The 20,002-nt window shown below is 37.4% G+C and overlaps 1 protein-coding gene across 1 annotated transcript in view; it reads left to right on the top strand.

Moving 5' to 3' along the window:
* The first annotated feature begins 999 nt into the window (after window positions 1-999).
* The window catches only part of NDUFS4 (NADH:ubiquinone oxidoreductase subunit S4), a 123,088-nt gene continuing 104,085 nt past the window's right edge, over window positions 1,000-20,002 (top strand). Inside the window, exon 1 of the mRNA XM_036900377.2 lies at window positions 1,000-1,135. Coding sequence (XP_036756272.1) covers window positions 1,038-1,135 — 98 coding nt within the window. The 5' untranslated portion in view covers window positions 1,000-1,037. The remainder of the gene's footprint in view (window positions 1,136-20,002) is intronic.

The following is a 20,002-nucleotide window of genomic DNA, read 5'->3' as shown; positions in this document are numbered from 1 at the left end:
CTGCTTATTTCCTCTTTCTTTGGACATGACTTTCTCTTTAGTGCCAGGTGTTAGGTGCTATGGCGCTTAATCTATTTCTTTCCCCCTTTTCCTTATGTTTTGAGTTTTCTTTTAATTGGCCATTATACAGAATCAAGTCAGTCTCCACCCTCCTTTTAATCCTATTCTTTTAATAAAGGTTATGTTTTTACACGCTTAATTGTAGAAAATGCAATATTCTTTAAAAAAAAACTTTTAAGAAAACAACCTCCCCAAACCTTTTTATTTTTTATATAATCCACAGTCAACCACTTTTCCTAAGGTCAGTAGCCCACAACATAAACATATTTACAACACTTGTTTCAGAAGATAACAAAACATTTTTGTTTCACATGTAGGGAGCATTAATAATATTCTTGGTGTGTATTTATTATAATCACACCTTCAAGATTTACTGAGAAAACAGTGATATCAAGTATGTTCCATTAGTTTTTCATATAAATCCAAGTCACAAAAATAATCCTTTGCCAGGCCATGTGTCCAGACTTTTCGTTTGGAAAATATGATCACTACAGCTACAGAATATCAAACTGAATACAGCCCTTTCCTAGGGGCATGCAAACTGAATCTGGCAATACTTTGGAAAAGTACTACTTTAGGATTTCAAGAACCCAAAGGGCTTTCTGGTTTTTCCAGTGGGCTCAGCCCTACAGATTCTTAGTCCTTTGAAAAAAGTATGAGTTGCAGGTGTTTAAATTTTCAAGTATTTTCTTCTGGTCTTTGCATTAAATAACCAGTAAATAGTCCTAACAGCATGGATTACACTTTACGGTGGTTGTATTGACACTTAAAGCACTTCTGCATTTTTTAATTCCATTCATTTTCCTTCCTTCAACTAAAGCTTTCCCCACTTTTCTAAGCTCAAGTGTTTAACAAAACATCAAACAAAAATGAAATGAACAAAAAAACCCAGTCTGTTACATCGCGGTTGCGCTAGCTTGAGAACGAAAGAAGTTTGTCCCTTGCGGTGATCCGTCCTGGTGTTTGCCTGCAGCAAGATGGCGGCGGTCTCAATGTCAGTAGCGCTGAGGCGAGCTCTCCTGGGGAGAAGCGCAGTGCCTGTAGCTGCCATTCCCGTTTCCAGGGTTCCAACCAGGTAACAGAATTGTCAGGCTTCTTCTCCAAGCTTCTCAGGTCTCTCCACTTTTGCGGAGGTCTGTGATGGCGGGGTCCCGGAGAAGGCCTCGGGGAAGGCGTCCTCTGCTGACCCTTTCTCGGGACAGAGCGGGCGGCTTCGGGAGTAACTGCGGTCTAGGGCCGCGGTCTAGGGCCGCGGCCAGGCCGGGGATGTGGGGGGCATGAATGCGGGGTCGGAGGCACGGGTGGGAGGACCTCTGGTTTCCTGGAAACTTCTCACCTGTTGCTGTGGAGAGGGTCGGTCGGGTGGGGTTCTAGCCCCCCGACAAGGGAGGAGTCCCCTGATTTTTGTCTCCACTTGCTGCGCCCCTCCGTTTTTCACCTGTTTGCCCATCACTCTAGTCCTTTCTGGAGGGTTAAATCCTCTCTCGCTACCTTGGCTTTAAGTAGTATTGACTGGTTTTCTGAACAGAAGTATTGTTTTCTTCGGTCTCCTTGGGAGGAGAACTTGGTTGGAATTCAGCGTTAGTAAAACATATCGCTGCTATTGGAAGGTGGTTTTTAAAAGGTTGGTAGTAATTCCGGGAAGTTTCCCATCCACAATTTTATTAAAGCTCCACAATAATTCAGAGATTATTGTTGTTTTGCCTGGAAGCATTTTTTGTGATGATTTTTTTTTTTACTGCATTACTTAATCTTCCATTTTCCTGTTTTTCCGAATTTTTATTTTTCCTGTCTTTATTATAGTACTAACACAACAGCTTACACACAACGAGCATTTTATTCTGTGAATTGTGTTTTATAGTTTTTCTCACAGCTTGTTAGTGTAAGTATAAACCAGGTTTTATATTCATTGTCGTCTACGTGCTCTGGAGACTACATTAAGTGCTTAAAACAGTGATGGAAAGACTGGATGGACCGATGTGAAAAGAGTGGAAGGAATGGGAGTAGTTAAAAGTTGAAAACATGATCTAGTCAAATGCTTGTTAATATAGTGTTATATTAAATGAATGTAAAGGGAATGAAGATTGTTAGAACTAGGATTAATTGAAAGGATTTTTGGAGCTAAGTTTTATTAAGATTTTAAATAGTGTTTGGTTGGAAAGATGAGAATGTCCTGGGTATCAGTGGCTAATGAAACTGCTTGAAGGTGAAAGTAGAGAAATAAGTACATCCTATAGAGTCATTGAAAAATAAGATAATAAGATGGGGGAAAGGTAAGTTTGTAGTTAACTGTTCTACATATGGGGAACTTGAATGCAAAGTATTTCTAAGGCCAGTTACTCCATTGGTTGACTTAGGGCTAGGGTAGAGGTGACACCCAAGTTCTTGTTCTCCTAGACATTATGGAGATTAATTTTGCATTCCCAAACAGTAGCCCCAGAACTGAAAACAAACTTGAAGCACCCACAGATGCGTGGCTGATCAAAACATGACTGTATATCTAAGCTTAAGTCACAACCATTTTTTCCACAGTTAAGGTAGTTGAAGTTAAGATACTAGTTTTGGGAAACTTTGATGATAATTAGTATCACTAAGGCAAATTTAAAGAGTCAGCTTGTAAATGTTAGACGACATTTGAAAATAAAACTTCAAATCATGTAAGATGACCTTTGTTTCACAAAAAACTTAAAAACCAAGGAAAATAAATCTAAACACAAGTCACATGACATGTTTGCTTTCTATACCACTTTTAATCCGAAGTACTTAGGGCATTCATCACCTTGCGGGAAATTTATGGCCCTTGTTCCTTATGTATTATTTGCTTTTCCTCTTAAGCACTCTCATGATTTGAGAGTAATGAAGATCTTTATGAAAAAGCTGAGTGTGGAAAGATAACCAGTTAATAGGGGAATCTACATCTGAAATTCAGTTTGTTGTAATATTTACAAAGCTTTTACAAATGATGAAACATTTCACATCACTTGAGTAAAATGAGGGACGGTCGAATCAGTAAGGTACCTGGTAAGAAAGGGAGAAGTGAACAAATATAAATATTGAAGAAAAGTAACTATCTAGAAAGAGGTAGTTAATCACTACATTAACTTATATGAATTTAACTATAGTATATCAGTAAAAAAACAAATGAGCAAACCAAAAAATTCAGCAATATATACATAGAAAATAATTATTTAAACAGTGTAGGTGATTCAGCTGACCTAGTTACAGTTTGGGCTCTAGAGTCTTGGTTTATACATGCTTCTCATTTCCTTGTACTGAATGGTGTGGGGGAAACCTGGATAAATGGCCTAATAAGGGATTGTCCAGGGTAGGTTAACTATTTAGGATGTTAATCTAAAAACCAGATAAGATGACTCTCTTTCAAAAGAGCGATGCTTAGGATTCAGGGCAATGGATGCAGTGGGTTTTGGTTTTGCTTTCTTTAACCTGTTCGTGTATATTTATCTCATCTAGCCTTGTTTCATCAGTTCCTTGTTTGGACTGAGTTTTGTGTTGACCTCAAATGTAATAGCTCCTTAGGGTCGGCAAACTGTTAATTAATGACTGTGGTGGGGACTAAGAGACCTTTTTGTGAGGCCTATTCTGCTCCAGTCTCTGGCACTGTTGTGTTGCTCTATTTCCTTTTGCAGCATTAGATGAGCCAGTATGAAATTATGAGTCTGTAAGAATCTCCAAATGAGTAAGAGGTCCTAACGTTGACAAGAGTTCTGGGTATACTAAACCTTGCTGGGAAACTCTAAATCCAAATTGGAGAAATGTGTAGGACATTTAAACCTTCAGGTTGGCTTCAGATAAACTGGATAAACAAAGTCCACTCTGAAGGGCAGCCACTTTTGCTACCTTTGGAACATATCAAAGTCAAATTTCCTGAACTTACTGTCTTATAAATAGATATTTTTTTTACTCTTACATTTCCTTGACGAGTGTCCTGACACCTCCTTTGTATTCAAATTAAAAAAAGAGAAGGAAATGAATTTATTTGGGAAAGGGTGCTTATGGAATATTGAGAGCCTTTTTGGAATAATAGTAAGTAAATGTGATTATTAGACTTGCTTTCTGCAAGCTACTTTACAAGTTCTTAGAAGTTATTTTTAATGTATGGAGCTTAATCGAGAAAGATGAAGCAACTTGATTTCTGTGTAATACATTTTAGAAGATGTCTCGGTGTGGGATCAATACAAAACACTTTCAAAAGGAGAAGCTTCAAAAATACATTGGTGAAAGTTGAGAAATGTTTTTATGGTGTTTTTTCTGAGCAAAAATTAATAATAGCGGCTAACATTTATTTCTCACTGTGTATTAGCCACTGTGCCAGGGACTTTATGTAATACTTTATCTTATGTATTTTCACAGTAATCCTATGAAATCAGGTGTCTTCTAATTTTTCAGATTAGGAAACAGATTTTTAAGTTCATATTACCAGGAAGTAGTCTGATTTAGCAGTCTAAAGGAATGTTAACTTCTGCATTTAGGAATATTATGTCTAATAAATAGTAAGTGAAAACCCCAGTGTTTTCCTTTCTCTGTTCTGTTCCTTTTAGCAAGGATTTTTCTTTGTTTAAGAGACTGTCTGATGCTCTTTACTTTCATTCCACTATTCTTTTTGTACAGTGAGTCTCCAATAGAGGAATTAAATTTTTTCTTTTTTTTGTTGTAAGAAATTTTTCCCTAAATTTTGTAAGTATTTTTGGTGAGAGACTGTCTATAGGTCTTACACTTTCTTATCCTTTTAAACAAAATGCATATAATGTATGTACTAAATGAGCTATCAGGTATCTGCTATGCTTTCTGATTTCTTGCGTCTGCTTAATAGTGTTTTTGTATCCTTCCTTCACGGGTCTGCTTCCCTTTAGCACTTTGGGGTTTGAATATGAAGCAACTAAACCTGTTAGAATTTGGGTAGAAGAAAGCAGGTTTAATGAAGCTCTGACAGTCAGAATTTACTTTGTTGTAATTAAAGCCTTTGAGCTTTTTTAAGGTTGACACATAATTACATGTAATACATGAACTTGTGTTATGACTTTTCTTTAGTTTGCGGAGTCCCAAAACCCTGATGGAGCCTTATTGTACCTGAATTATGCAGTGGCCAAATTCTTCATGACTTTCACATAGATGTTTGGATAGTTTATCAAACTATTCTAATTCTTTTTCCTTTAGGTAGTGGCATGAGACCAATTTAGAATTCCTGTTACAAATTTTCTTTCTCTTGATATTATTGAGTATTTTGATAGGTGAATATAACCTCAGGTTCTTTAGAACTAGTTAGTTGCTCTTATGTGACCTTTTCTTGTTGCCTTTACCTCACTAGACTTAACTTTTCCTTTGTGGGATCATGATCCAGTTTGGTGGTTTTTAAACCCTTGCTGTGCATCAAAATCACCTGTTGTGTACATAAAAATTTGAGATACCTTGGCCCAAGTGTACAGTGGTTCAGTAAATTTAGGGTATGGCTTGTCTCTACAGTGATTACAATGGGAAAGCTAGGACTGAATACTACTGTTTTTTGTTTGTTTGTTTGTTTTGTTTTTTTTAGTAGTTTCCATGCTATATTTTGAAAGATTTCCAAATGCATTTTTCCTTGCAGGAGGGATGGCGATGTCCAGAAACAAACAAAAATGCTTCCATTTTTGCATATTTTCCTAAACTACATTGAGTTTTATACATTTCACCCATGCACTGAATAGAGGCTTTTTCTTGGAGAAATTTTCCTTTGAGGTAAAACAGGCATTTTGATAATTTTGGAGAAAGCAGGCCATGTTATTCACTCTCTAGAGACTCTTGTTCTTCCTTTTGGAAGGGCTCAGGTTTAATATAGAGCAGCTGTTGAACTCTGCCCTTCAGAGTTTTAAGAAGAAAGTGTTTTATCCTTTAAAATGGAAATAGAGAAGTGGTCTTTGGCTGGATATGGTTCTCTAAGAAAGTTTCATTCTTTTCTAGAGTTCTTTTGTTTCAGTGATTTCTTAGAATTGTCTCAGATGTTGAGAGCACTGTCTCTGAGAGTAATGATCTGGCTGCTTTTGTAATGTGTTTTGCCATATCCTTAGCAAAGCTAGATGAAGAGTTTATTTCTTTGTGTTTTCTAGGACTCAAAAATATGTTCTTCCCTTTATTCAGACACTCCATAAGTACATGGTCCTTGAATAGGGTTTACTAGACAAAAGATCCTGTTCTAGATGACTATTCATTAAGCCATATGCTTCTCCTAAAAATGTCAGTCTGTCTTGATGAGCTTTACAGTGAATACAGATGTTTTGGCTCTTTTGAGGACTACCACTCTGTGGAAAGAGCACTTCTTTTTCAAGAGATTTCTTCAATATACTTATAGAAATCTACATGAAATTTATATTTATAAGTTTTGTCTTTTAAGTCTAATACAATGAGATATAATAGACCAATTTGAATTTAATTTTAATATCCTTGGTACAAATGAGATTTGGAGAAATAAAATAGGTCTCAATATGGCTTTTGTTAAGATTTTGTATTTAGTTTTTAAAAAAATTTGGAACTTGAAGTGCTTTACAATACTTTCTGTATAATGAAAGGTGATATTTTGGCAGGAAGAGATACTTTTTTAGATGTTTAAAGCCTTCTACGTTGGAAGGTTAACTCTGGAAGTTGTAGTTCATAGATTCATATAATGTTTGAGTTGGAAGGACACTCTAGGGTCATCTTTAATGCAAGAATCTCTAGAACTTTGTGCTTGTTGATTATCTAGCAGTTGAGATATATGGTGAATTTCTGTTGCCCTAGAAAACCCTCTATACTTTTAGACTCATTGATAAATAATGTTTCCCTCTGATACTGTACAGAAAAATTTTCACCTCTGTGCATGTCAGTCTTTCAGATAATTGAAGACATTTATCATCACGCATTCTGTCTCCAAGTCTGTGCTCCAGGCTTAGAATGTCCTGTTTACCCTTTATTAATGACCAGATGTCCTAATACTTTATACTTTACTACCTCTTGGTGCTCTTTAGTGTGTATTGCATTTTGGCAGTATCTTTCTTTGAACTATGTACTGTAGTTTTAACGAAATGAGATTATCAGAAGTGATAGCTTAGTGAGTTGAAATTAAATTTAAAAAGTTAACTCTAGGTTGGATTTTTAAAAATTTTATTTTTGAAATTATAAAGAAAAATTAACTTTTTTCCTTTTGGTAAATAGTTTTTAGAATTGTAAAACATATATAGATTTGTGTAACCACTACAGTAATGAGGTACAGAATACCAAAGACTTCATTACCCCAGAAGACTCCCTCCTATTATCCCTCCTGACCCCTATAATACTGTCAACAGTTGTCTTTTCTTCATTTCCACAGTTTTGCAATTTTTTCCACAGTTTTGTAATTTAGAGACTGTAATACACTGTAATCATACAGTGTATAACCTTGCAAAGATTGTTTTCTTTCATTTAGCATAATGCCTTTGAGATTCATCCAAGTAGTTGTATGTATCAATAGTTCAGTTCCTTTTTATTGCTAAGTAGCATTCCATTATATGGATGTTTGTTTATCTATTCACTACTTGAAGGATATTTGAATTTTTGGCAGTTATAGAGCTGCAATGAACATTTGTTTACAGGATTTTGTGTGAACATGATTTCATTTCTGTATGCTAGATACCCAGGAGTGCGATTCCTGGGTCATAGGTAATAGATTTAACTTTGTAAGATATTGCCAAACTGTGTCCAGAATGGTTGTACCATTTTGCTTTTCCAGCAGCAATGTATGAAAGTTAGTTGCTTTGCAGCCTCATTAGCATTGGTATTGTCAGTGTTTTTAATTTAGCCATTTTAATATTTATATAATGGTATTTCATTATAGGCTTTTTAAATAACAACTTTATTGAGGTGTAATTAATATACTATAAGATTCATTCATATGAAGTATACAATTTGATGGTTTTTAGTATATTCACAGTCAATTTTAGGACATTTTTGTCACTGTACAGAGAGACCCTGTGCCCACCAGCCATCACTCCCTTCCCCCCAGCGCAAGGCAACCACTGATCTACTTTGTATAGATTTGCCTACTCTGGACATTTCATACAAATGTAATCAAGTGATCTTTTGTGACTGGCTTCTTTTACTAAGCATTGGGTTTTCAAGTTGTACCATGTATCAGTACTTCATTCCTTTTTATTGATGAGTAATATTGTCCTGAATGGACATGCTACATTTATCCACTAGTGATGGACATCAGGGTTGTTTCTGCCTTTGGTTGTTATGAATAATGACCTATGAACATTCATGTACTTGTTTTTGTGTGGATATGTTTTCATTCTTTTGGGTCTATGCAAAGGAATTGAATTGCTGGATATTGTGGTAACTCTGTTTACCTTTTTGAGAAACTGCCAGACTCTTTTTTCCAGAGTATCTGTCCCATTTTACCTTCCCACCAGCAATGAATGAGGATTCCAGTGTCTTTACAGCCTTGACAACACTTGTTATCTACATTGTAACCATTCTAGTGAGTGTGGAGGGGTATCTGGTTGTTTTGACTTGTATTTCCATAATGGCTATCTCATTGTGATTTTAATATGCATTTCCCTAATGGCTAATGAGTTGAACTTTCGTGGAGTGTCTGTTCATGCCTTTTGCCCATTTTTAAATTGGGTTGTCTAGTTTGAGCTTTGAGAGTTCTTAAAATGGTCTGGATACAAATCCTTTGTTAAATATGTGGTTTGCAAACAGTTACTCTCAAGGTAGGTTTTCTTTTCATTCGTTGCCTAGTATGTTTTGTAGAGTAAAAGTTCTTAATTTTGATGAAGGCCAGTTTACCAGTTTTTTTCTTTTATGGCTTGTACTTTTGTTGTCATTATCCAAAGCCTCTGCCTAACCCCAGGCCATGAAGAGTTTTCCTATCTTTTTGAAGTTTTTGAAGTTTCATGTTTTACATTCAAATCTATGATCCATCTTGAGTGAATTTTTGTATTTAACTTTGAGATTTAAGTTGAGGTTAATTATTTGCATATGGATGTATACTTGTTCCAACACTATTTATGGTAGATTATCCTTTTTCCATTGAATTGCTCTTGCACCTTTGTCAGCAATCAGTTGGCTATATTTCAGGGTCTGTTTTTTTTTTTAAATTCTGTTCCTGATCTAAAGCCCTTTGCCAATACCAAACACTCTTGATTATTATAGCTTTATGGTAAATGTATTTTAATTGAGTAATCGTGATTCTTCCAATTTCATTCTTTTTCTTCAAAACCTTTTTTTTTTTTTTTTTTTTTTTTGTGAGGGCATCTCTCATATTTATTGATCAAATGGTTGTTAACGACAATAAAATTCTGTATAGGGGAGTCAATGCTCAATGCACAATCATTATTCCACCCCAAGCCTAATTTTTGTCACTCTCCAATCTTCTGAGGCATAACAAACAAGTTTTTACATGTAGAACAAATTCTTACATAATGAATAAGTTACATAGTGAACAGTACAAGGGCAGTCATCACAGAAACTTTCGGTTTTGCTCATGCATTATGAACTATAAACAGTCAGTTCAAATATGAATACTCATTTGGTTTTTATACTTGATTTATATGTGGATACCACATTTCTCTCTTTATTATTATTATTTTTAATAAAATGCTGAAGTGGTAGGTAGATACAAGATAAAGGTAGAAAACATACTTTAGTGTTGTAAGAGAGCACATGTAGATGATCAGGTGTGTGCCTGTAGACTATGTGTTAATCCAAGCTAGACCAGGGCAATAAAACATCCACATATGCAGAAGATTTCTCTCAGAACGGGGGGGTGAGGTTCTAAGCCTCACCTCTGTTGATCCCCAATTTCTCACCTGATGGCCCCCCTGCGACTGTGCCTGTCTTAGGTTGTTCCTCCCGTGAGGAATCTTACCCGTCTCTGGCTAACCAGTCATCTTCCGGGGCCATACAGGGAAATGTGAAGTTGGTAAGTGAGAGAGAAGCCTTATTGTTTGAAAAAGTTAGCTTTTTACTTCTTTGCATATTTATGCCCTGTGGCTTCTATGCCCAGCATTTGTCTTGAGGTATCTTTACCACTTGGAAGAATTATGATACTCGGTAAATTTGATATGAGGCACGAATTCTATTTAAGGTTGTAATTAGGAAGGAAGAAGAAAAGCTATAGAAGTAGCAGGCAGAAGAAAACATGGGAAGATTGATTATTTCTTTGATATATCTTCTTGTAGAGTAACTTCAGCATGTATAGGTTTTAAGCTACTACTTAAATTGCACACACACATTAACATAATAGGAGTATAGTTACATAACCAAAGCATATCTGTAATTACCAGCCATCTGCAGTGAAACCAAGAAAACCAGTTAGGCACCTTAGGCATTTGTGAAAACTTATCTATGATATGGTGGATATTGTCCAAATGAACTTGAACAGTCAGAGAGAAATCAGACAAATTAAAACAACCCATTCCTGGGGACTGTTCACATGCCATATGTTCTTTTAACAATAAATAGTTTGTAGTTGTAAGACTTTGGAGCGCTACAATTTGCACTTCTCCAAATTCTTGGTTGAGTTCCAACAGTATAGATCTAGTCCAATTTTGTTGTTTTACTGTATGCACAGGCCAGCTTAGATATCTCCTTCCTCATTCCCATGGCAAGTCCAGGAACTGGTGGGATGAGTGCATCTACAGCTGTAGCAGTGCGTGGATCTTTGTTGGGGTTTTTTGACGATCATCTTCTGGCATGAGTCTTCCAGAGAGTGCAGATGTTGGAAGTTCTTTTTCACATCGTATGTTAGTTCATTTTCGGGGTAGCCCAATTAGGCTTTGATCCTCTGTATAAACACAAACAGACCCTTTGCCTACACTTTTATATGCCCTTTATACCCTTGTGTAGAACTCGTTGGAGGTTACCACACAGGAACTGCCCCTTTTTTTTTTTTTTTTTTTTGCTATCACTAATCTATACTTACATGACGAATATTATGTTTACTAGGCTCTCCCCTATACCAGGTCTCCCCTATAAACCCCTTTACAGTCACTGTCCATCAGCATAGCAAAATGTTGTAGAATCACTACTTGCCTTCTCTGTGTTGTACAGCCCTCCCTTTTCTCCTACCCCCCCATGCATGCTAATCTTAATAACCCCCTACTTCTCCCCCCCTTATCCCTCCCTACCCACCCATCCTCCCCAGTCCCTTTCCCTTTGGTACCTGTTAGTCCATTCTTGAGTTCTGTGATTCTGCTGCTGTTTTGTTCCTTCAGTTTTTCCTTTGTTGTTATATTCCACAGATAAGTGAAATCATTTGGTATTTCTCTTTCTCCGCTTGGCTTGTTTCACGGAGCATAATACCCTCCAGCTCCATCCATGTTGCTGCAAATGATTGGATTTGCCCTTTTCTTATGGCTGAGTAGTATTCCATTGTGTATATGTACCACATCTTCTTTATCCATTCATCTATTGATGGACATTTAGGTTGCTTCCAATTCTTGGCTATTGTAAATAGTGCTGCAATAAACATAGGGGTGCATCTGTCTTTCTCAAACTTGATTGCTGCATTCTTAGGGTAAATTCCTAGGAGTGGAATTCCTGGGTCAAATGGTAAGTCTGTTTTGAGCATTTTGATGTACCTCCATACTGCTTTCCACAATGGTTGAACTAACTTACATTCCCACCAGCAGTGTAGGAGGGTTCCCCTTTCTCCACAGCCTCGCCAACATTTGTTGTTGTTTGTCTTTTGGATGGCAGCCATCCTTACTGGTGTGAGGTGATACCTCATTGTAGTTTTAATTTGCATTTCTCTGATAATTAGCGATGTGGAGCATCTTTTCATGTGTCTGTTGGCCATCTGTATTTCTTTTTTGGAGAACTGTCTGTTCAGTTCCTCTGCCCATTTTTTAATTGGGTTATTTGTTTTTTGTTTGTTGAGGCGTGAGAGCTCCTTATATATTCTGGACGTCAAGCCTTTATCGGATGTGTCATTTTCAAATATATTCTCCCATACTGTAGGGATCCTTCTTGTTCTATTGATGGTGTCTTTTGCTGTACAGAAGCTTTTCAGCTTAATATAGTCCCACTTACTCATTTTTGCTGTTGTTTTCCTTGCCCGGGGAGATATGTTCAAGAAGAGGTCACTCATGTTTATGTCTAAGAGGTTTTCGCCTATGTTTTCTTCCAAGAGTTTAATGGTTTCATGACTTACATTGAGGTCTTTGATCCATTTTGAGTTTACTTTTGTATATGGGGTTAGACAATGGTCCAGTTTCATTCTCCTACATGTAGCTGTCCAGTTTTGCCAGCACCACCTGTTGAAGAGACTGTCATTTCGCCATTGTATGTCCATGGCTCCTTTATCAAATATTAATTGACCATATATGTCTGGGTTAATGTCTGGATTCTCTAGTCTGTTCCATTGGTCTGTGGCTCTGCTCTTGTGCCAGTACCAAATTGTCTTGATTACTATGGCTTTATAGTAGAGCTTGAAGTTGGGGAGTGAGATCCCCCCTACTTTATTCTTCTTTCTCAGGATTGCTTTGGCTATTCGGGGTCTTTGGTGTTTCCATATGAATTTTTGAATTATTTGTTCCAGTTCATTGAAGAATGTTGCTGGTAGTTTCATAGGGATTGCATCAAATCTGTATATTGCTTTGGGCAGGATGGCCATTTTAACGATATTAATTCTTCCTAGCCACGAGCATGGGATGAGTTTCCATCTGTTAGTGTCCCCTTTAATTTCTCTTAAGAGTGACTTGTAGTTTTCAGAGTATAAGTCTTTCACTTCTTTGGTTAGGTTTATTCCTAGGTATTTTATTTTTTTTGATGCAATTGTGAATGGAGTTGTTTTCCTGATTTCTCTCTCTGTTGGTTCATTGTTAGTATATAGGAAAGCCACAGATTTCTGTGTGTTGATTTTGTATCCTGCAACTTTGCTGTATTCCGATATCAGTTCTAGTAGTTTTGGGGTGGAGTCTTTAGGGTTTTTTATGTACAGTATCATGTCATCTGCAAATAGTGACAGTTTAACTTCTTCTTTACCAATCTGGATTCCTTGTATTTCTTTGTTTTGTCTGATTGCCGTGGCTAGGACCTCCAGTACTATGTTAAATAACAGTGGAGAGAGTGGGCATCCCTGTCTAGTTCCCGATCTCAGAGGAAATGCTTTCAGCTTCTCGCTGTTCAATATAATGTTGGCTGTGGGTTTATCATAGATGGCCTTTATTATGTTGAGGTACTTGCCCTCTATTCCCATTTTGCTGAGAGTTTTTAACATGAATGGATGTTGAACTTTGTCAAATGCTTTTTCAGCATCTATGGAGATGATCATGTGGTTTTTGTCTTTCTTTTTGTTGATGTGGTGGATGATGTTGATGGACTTTCGAATGTTGTACCATCCTTGCATCCCTGGAATGAATCCCACTTGGTCATGATGTATGATCCTTTTGATGTATTTTTGAGTTCGGTTTGCTAATATTTTGTTGAGTATTTTTGCATCTACGTTCATCAGGGATATTGGTCTGTAGTTTTCTTTTTTGGTGGGGTCTTTGCCTGGTTTTGGTATTAGGGTGATGTTAGCTTCATAGAATGAGTTTGGGAGTATCCCCTCCTCCTCTATTTTTTGGAAAACTTTAAGGAGAATGGGTATTATGTCTTCCCTGTATGTCTGATAAAATTCCGAGGTAAATCCATCTGGCCCGGGGGTTTTGTTCTTTGGTAGTTTTTTGATTACCTCTTCAATTTCGTTGCTGGTAATTGGTCTGTTTAGATTTTCTGTTTCTTCCTGGGTCAATCTTGGAAGGTTATATTTTTCTAGGAAGTTGTCCATTTCTCCTAGGTTTCCCAGCTTGTTAGCATATAGGTTTTCATAGTATTCTCCAATAATTCTTTGCATTTCCGTGGGGTCCGTCGTGATTTTTCCTTTCTCGTTTCTGATACTGTTGATTTGTGTTGACTCTCTTTTCTTCTTAATAAGTCTGGCTAGAGGCTTATCTATTTTGTTTATTTTCTCGAAGAACCAGCTCTTGGTTTCATTGATTTTTGCTTTTGTTTTATTCTTCTCAATTTTATTTATTTCTTCTCTGATCTTTATTATGTCCCTCCTTCTGCTGACCTTAGGCCTCATCTGTTCTTCTTTTTCCAATTTCGATAATTGTGACATTAGACCATTCATTTGGGATTGCTCTTCCTTTTTTAAATATGCTTGGATTGCTATATACTTTCCTCTTAAGACTGCTTTTGCTGCGTCCCACAGAAGTTGGGGCTTAGTGTTGTTGTTGTCATTTGTTTCCATATATTGCTGGATCTCCATTTTGATTTGGTCATTGATCCATTGATTATTTAGGAGCGTGTTGTTAAGCCTCCATGTGTTCGTGAGCCTCTTTGCTTTCTTTGTACAGTTTATTTCTAGTTTTATGCCTTTGTGGTCTGAAAAGTTGGTTGGTAGGATTTCAATCTTTTGGAATTTTCTGAGGCTCTTTTTGTGGCCTAGTATGTGGTCTATTCTGGAGAATGTTCCATGTGCACTTGAGAAGAATGTATATCCCGCTGCTTTTGGATGTAGAGTTCTATAGATGTCTATTAGGTCCATCTGCTCTACTGTGTTGTTCAGTGCTTCCGTGTCCTTACTTATTTTCTGCCCAGTGGATCTATCCTTTGGGGTGAGTGGTGTGTTGAAGTCTCCTAGAATGAATGCATTGCAGTCTATATCCCCCTTTAGTTCTGTTAGTATTTGTTTCGCATATGCTGGTGCTCCTGTGTTGGGTGCATATATATTTAGAATGGTTATATCCTCTTGTTTGACTGAGCCCTTTATCATTATGTAGTGTCCTTCTTTATCTCTTGTTACTTTCTTTGTTTTGAAGTCTATTTTGTCTGATATTAGTACTGCAACCCCTGCTTTCTTCTCACTGTTGTTTGCTTGAAATATGTTTTTCCATCCCTTGACTTTTAGTCTGTACATGTCTTTGGGTTTGAGGTGAGTTTCTTGTAAGCAGCATATAGATGGGTCTTGCTTTTTTATCCATTCTGTTACTCTGTGTCTTTTGATTGGTGCATTCAACCCATTAACATTTAGGGTGACTATTGAAAGATATGTACTTATTGCCATTGCAGGCTTTAAATTCGTGGTTACCAAAGGTTCAAGGTTAGCCTCTTTAGTATCTTACTGCCTAACTTAGCTCGCTTATTGAGCTGTTATATACACTGTCTGGAGATTCTTTTCTTCTCTCCCTTCTTGTTCCTCCTCCTCGATTCTTCATATGTTGGGTGTTTTGTGCTGTGCTCTTTCTAGGAGTGCTCCCATCTAGAGCAGTCCCTGTAAGATGTTCTGTAGAGGTGGTTTGTGGAAAGCAAATTCCCTCAGCTTTTGTTTGTCTGGAAATTGTTTAATCCCACCGTCATATTTGAATGATAGTCGTGCTGGATACAGTATCCTTGGTTCAAGGCCCTTCTGTTTCATTGTATTGAATATATCATGCCATTCTCTTCTGGCCTGTAGGGTTTCTGTTGAGAAATCTGACGTTAGCCTGATGGGTTTCCCTGTATAGGTGACCTTTTTCTCTCTAGCTGCCTTTAAAACTCTTTGTTTGTCCTTGATCTTTGCCATTTTAATTATTATGTGTCTTGGTGTTGTCCTTCTTGGATCCTTTCTGTTGGGGGTTCTGTGTATTTCCGTGGTCTGTTGGATTACTTTCTCCCCCAGTGTGGGGAAGTTTTCAGCAATTATTTCTTCTAAGATACTTTCCATTTCTTTGCCTCTCTCTTCTTCTTCTGGGACCCCTATAATACGGATATTGCTCCTTTTAGATTGGTCACACAGTTCTCTTAATATTGTTTCATTCCTGGAGATCCTTTTGTCTCTCTCTATGTCAGCTTCTATGCGTTCCTGTTCTCTGATTTCAATTCCATCAATGGCCTCTTGCATTCTATCCATTCTGCTTATAAACCCTTCCAGAGTTTGTTTCATTTCTGTGATCTCCTTTCTGGCATCTGTGATCTTCCTCCGGACTTCATCCCATTTCTCTTGCGTATTTCTCTGCATGTCTGTCAGCATGTTTATGATTCTTATTTTGAATTCTTTGTCAGGAAGACTGGTTAGGTCTGTCTCCTTCTCTGGTGTTGTCTCTGTGATCTTTGTCTGCCTGTAGCTTTGCCTTTTCATGGTGATAGGAATAGTCTGCAGAACTGGGACGAGTGACGGCTGGAAGGACTTCCTTTCTTGTTGGTTTGTGGCCCTCCTCTCCTGGGAGAACAGCGGCCTCTAGTGGCTTGTGCTGCGCAGCTGCGCGCAGACAGGGTTTCTGCTTCCTGCCCGGCTGCTATGGAGTTAATCTCCGCTGTTGCTGTGGGCGTGGCCTGGCTCGGGCAGCTACTCCAAAATGGTGGAGTCGCGTTGGAGCAGGAGCTGCTGGGAGGCTATTTATCTCCGTAAGGGGCCTCCCTGCTCCCTGCAGCCCAGGGGTTAGGGTGCCCAGAGATCCCGGATTCCCTACCTCTGGATTAAGTGGCCCGCCCTGCCCCTTTAAGACTTCCAAAAAGCACCCGCCAAAACAAAACAACGACCACAAAAAAAACAAGAAAAAAAAATTTTTTTAATTAAAAAAAAAAAAATTTTTTTTTAATTAAAAAAAAAAAAGGTGGTCGTTCGTTTTTCTTTATTCTCCCGTGCCAGCCTCAGGCCTCTGCTCACCGGTCTTTCTGCCCTGTTTCCCTAATATTGGGGTCCCTGTCCCTTTAAGACTTCCAAAAAGCGCTCGCCAAAACAAAGCAGCAAAAAAGCAAAAAAAAAAAAAATGGTCGCGCGCTTTTCTTATGTCCTCTGTCGCCCAGCCTCCAGTGCCTGCTCACTGTTCTTGCTGCCCTGTTTTCCCAGTATCGAGGGCCCTGCACTCTGGCCCGGATGGCTGGGGCTGGGTGTTCGGCAGCCCTGGGCTCCGTCTCCCTCCCGCTCTGCCTGCTCTTCTCCCGCCGGGAGCTGGGGGGAGGGGCGCTCGGCTCCCGCGGGGCCGGGGCTTGTATCTTACCCCCTTCGCGAGACACTGGGTTCTCTCAGGTGCGGATGTGGTCTGGATATTGTCCTGTGTCCTCTGGTCTTTATTCTAGGAAGGGTTGTCTTTGTTATATTTTCATAGATATATGCTGTTTTGGGAGGAGATTTCCGCTGCTCTACTCACGCCGCCATCTTCCCACTCCTCTCTCTTCAAAACCTTTTTAGCTAATCTAGTCCTTTGCCTTTCCAATCTATATTTCAGAATCAGTTTATCTATATGAAAAATCTAACTTGGATTTTAATTGGTATTGCTGTAAATCTATAGATTAATTTAAGGAGAGTTGCCATTTTTATCATGTTGAACCTGCGAGTCTATAAACATAGTATGTCTCTTCATTTATTTATTGATTTCTTTTGTTTGTGTTTCATAGTTTTTGAGTGTGCAGATGCCTAAGTATCTCAATTTTGGAGAGCTGTGGTAAATAGCATTGTTTTTCAAAGTTCAGTTTCTGAGCTAATTGGCTTCATATAATGAGGAATAGGTAATTTATTTTTTGTAATTTACAAGGATAAAGACTACTATGTTATTAAGGAAAACACATCTCTAGGTAATAAAATCTAATAGAAAAAGCACTGGAGTTACAGTCAAGAGTCATGGGGTATGGTTTCATCAGTAATCAGTTTGGTTAGAGCCATAACAGACATCTCTATCTTGTTTTACTGGCACAGTATCTACTAATTAGTATTTCAGAAGAGTTTAATGAGAATTTATTAATTCAAAATATATGAAGTAGCTTTGAAACATATTTCAGTTTCTAATTATACATTGCTGTATATAGAAATAGGACTTATTTTTGTGTGTTGCCTTTGTATTCTTGTTGAATTCACTTGTTAGTTTTTTACGTATTTTGTAGATTCTTTGGGATTTTTTAAGTGAGTAATCATGCAGTCTATGAATAGGGGCAGTTATTTCTTCCATTCTACTTTCTCACTTTTCTTTCTTTTTAGTTTCCAGAAGGATGTTAAATAAGAGTAGTGGCAGTAAACATTCTTGCCATTTACCAATCTTAAAGGAAAGCACTCAGTTTTTCACCATTATATGTTTTAGCTAAAGTTTTTTTTGTAGAAATTCCGTTTACTAGATTGAGAAAGTTTCCTTCTTCTAGTTTGCTAATAGTTTTTCTCATGAATGGATGTTATATTTGCTTAGTGCCTTTTCTACATCAGTTGATATATTCTTGTGGTTTTTCTTCTTTAGATTGCTAATATGGTGGGTTTTATTGATTGATTATCAAACACTGAACCAGCCTTGCATTTTTGGGATAAACCCCACTTGGTTCTGTTTCATTCTTTTTATATCTTGTGGTGTTTGATTTGCTTATATTTTGTTAAAGATTTTTATGTCTATGCTTATGAAGGATATTGGTCTGTAGTGTTTTTTTTTTGTACTATTTGTATTTAGATTGGGTATTAGGGTAATGCTGGACTCAAAAAATATGAGTTGGGAAGGGTCTCCTCATCTTCTGTTTTCTTTTGAGTTGCTTTAATTTCATCCCACAGATTTTGATATGTTGTATTTTGTTTTCATTTAGTTCAAAATAATTTATTTCCCTTGAACTTTCTCTTTGATGCATGGATTATTTAGAGATGTTTTGTTTGATTTCCATGTATTTGGAGATTCCCTTTCATCTTTCTGATACTGGTTTCTAGTTTAATTTCCTTATGCTCTGAAAACTCAGTTCCCTGGGGCTTCCCTTTTCAGTTCCCATCCAGAAACTTGTGGCTCTTGTTACCCTCCTCTGTAGTGCATTTCTAAAGTTGCACTCATACTAGGTGCTATGGGACATTAGAACATGGAGAGTGAGATTGAGAAAAGCAATATGTTTTGTTCCTGCCTTTTAAGAATCACCACTTCAGTGAATGGAGAGGAAAATTTCCTTCCCTCAGAGTTTTCATTCTTGCAGGTTTCCACAGGATTGCCTATGGCTGGTACATGGATCATGAGAGAATAGAAAAAAAGAGAAAAAATGGGCAGTTTGCATACTTGTCCATTTCCATTAGTTCCCTTTCTAGCTCCTTGATGCAGAGTATTTCTCCTGGATAACTGCTCACTTTTGGGTTTCCGACTGCATTTAGTTCAGGCAAGAGATACTGGAGGGAAAAAAATATGGTAAACTCAATGCTGCTTAATTCTGGTGATCTTCCCTGATCGGCCTGCTCTTTACTTTTCAGTCTTCAGATACTGTCTATATACCCTCTTCAGAGTTGGTGGTTTCAGTGGAACGGATAGGGTAGAGTGTGCTCACTACATTTTACCAGGACCAGCCATCCTAGGATGAATTATTTTTAAAGCTAAATTCTAATATTTCTTGCACTTAGCATATCTGAATAGATTTTAAAAGATCTAAAAATGGTTTTAAGAAATTCCTCATACAATGAAATTCTAGACCCCTGATTGATTCTCAGTTGTCGTAGGAGGAAGGGAGGAATTAACATACCAGAATTTTAGAAGTAGGACAGAGAAAGGTCTCAGGATATATATGCCTTTGGTTGAAAAATCATGGCATTTAAAAAGATGGCAGTTTGTTGCCCACATAAGTGGGAAGAAAAATGCATCAAATCAGTGATTTAGACCACCAACCAATAAATCTTAACTTCTTTCAGAGGATGTGGTAGTTAGTGATTTTTTTTTCATTGTGTTGCTTCATTTTTTTAGACTTTAAAAAATTTTAATTTTTGAATGAAGTGTATCTGACATACAATATTATATTGTTTTCAGGGGTATACCATAGTGATTTGGCATTTTATATACATTACAAAATACTCACCACAATAAGTGTAGTTACCATCTGTCACCGTATGAATTTATTACATTATTATTGACTGTATTCTCTATGCTCTACTTTACATCCCTCTAACTTATTTATTTTATAACTGGAAGTTTGTACCTCTTAATTCCCTTATCTATTTCACCCTTCTCCAATCCCCTCCCTTCTG

The sequence above is a fragment of the Manis pentadactyla genome, chromosome 2, assembly GCF_030020395.1.
Source record: "Manis pentadactyla isolate mManPen7 chromosome 2, mManPen7.hap1, whole genome shotgun sequence".
In the NCBI taxonomy this organism is placed as follows: domain Eukaryota; kingdom Metazoa; phylum Chordata; class Mammalia; order Pholidota; family Manidae; genus Manis; species Manis pentadactyla.
This window is presented reverse-complemented; position numbering and strand designations above follow the sequence as displayed.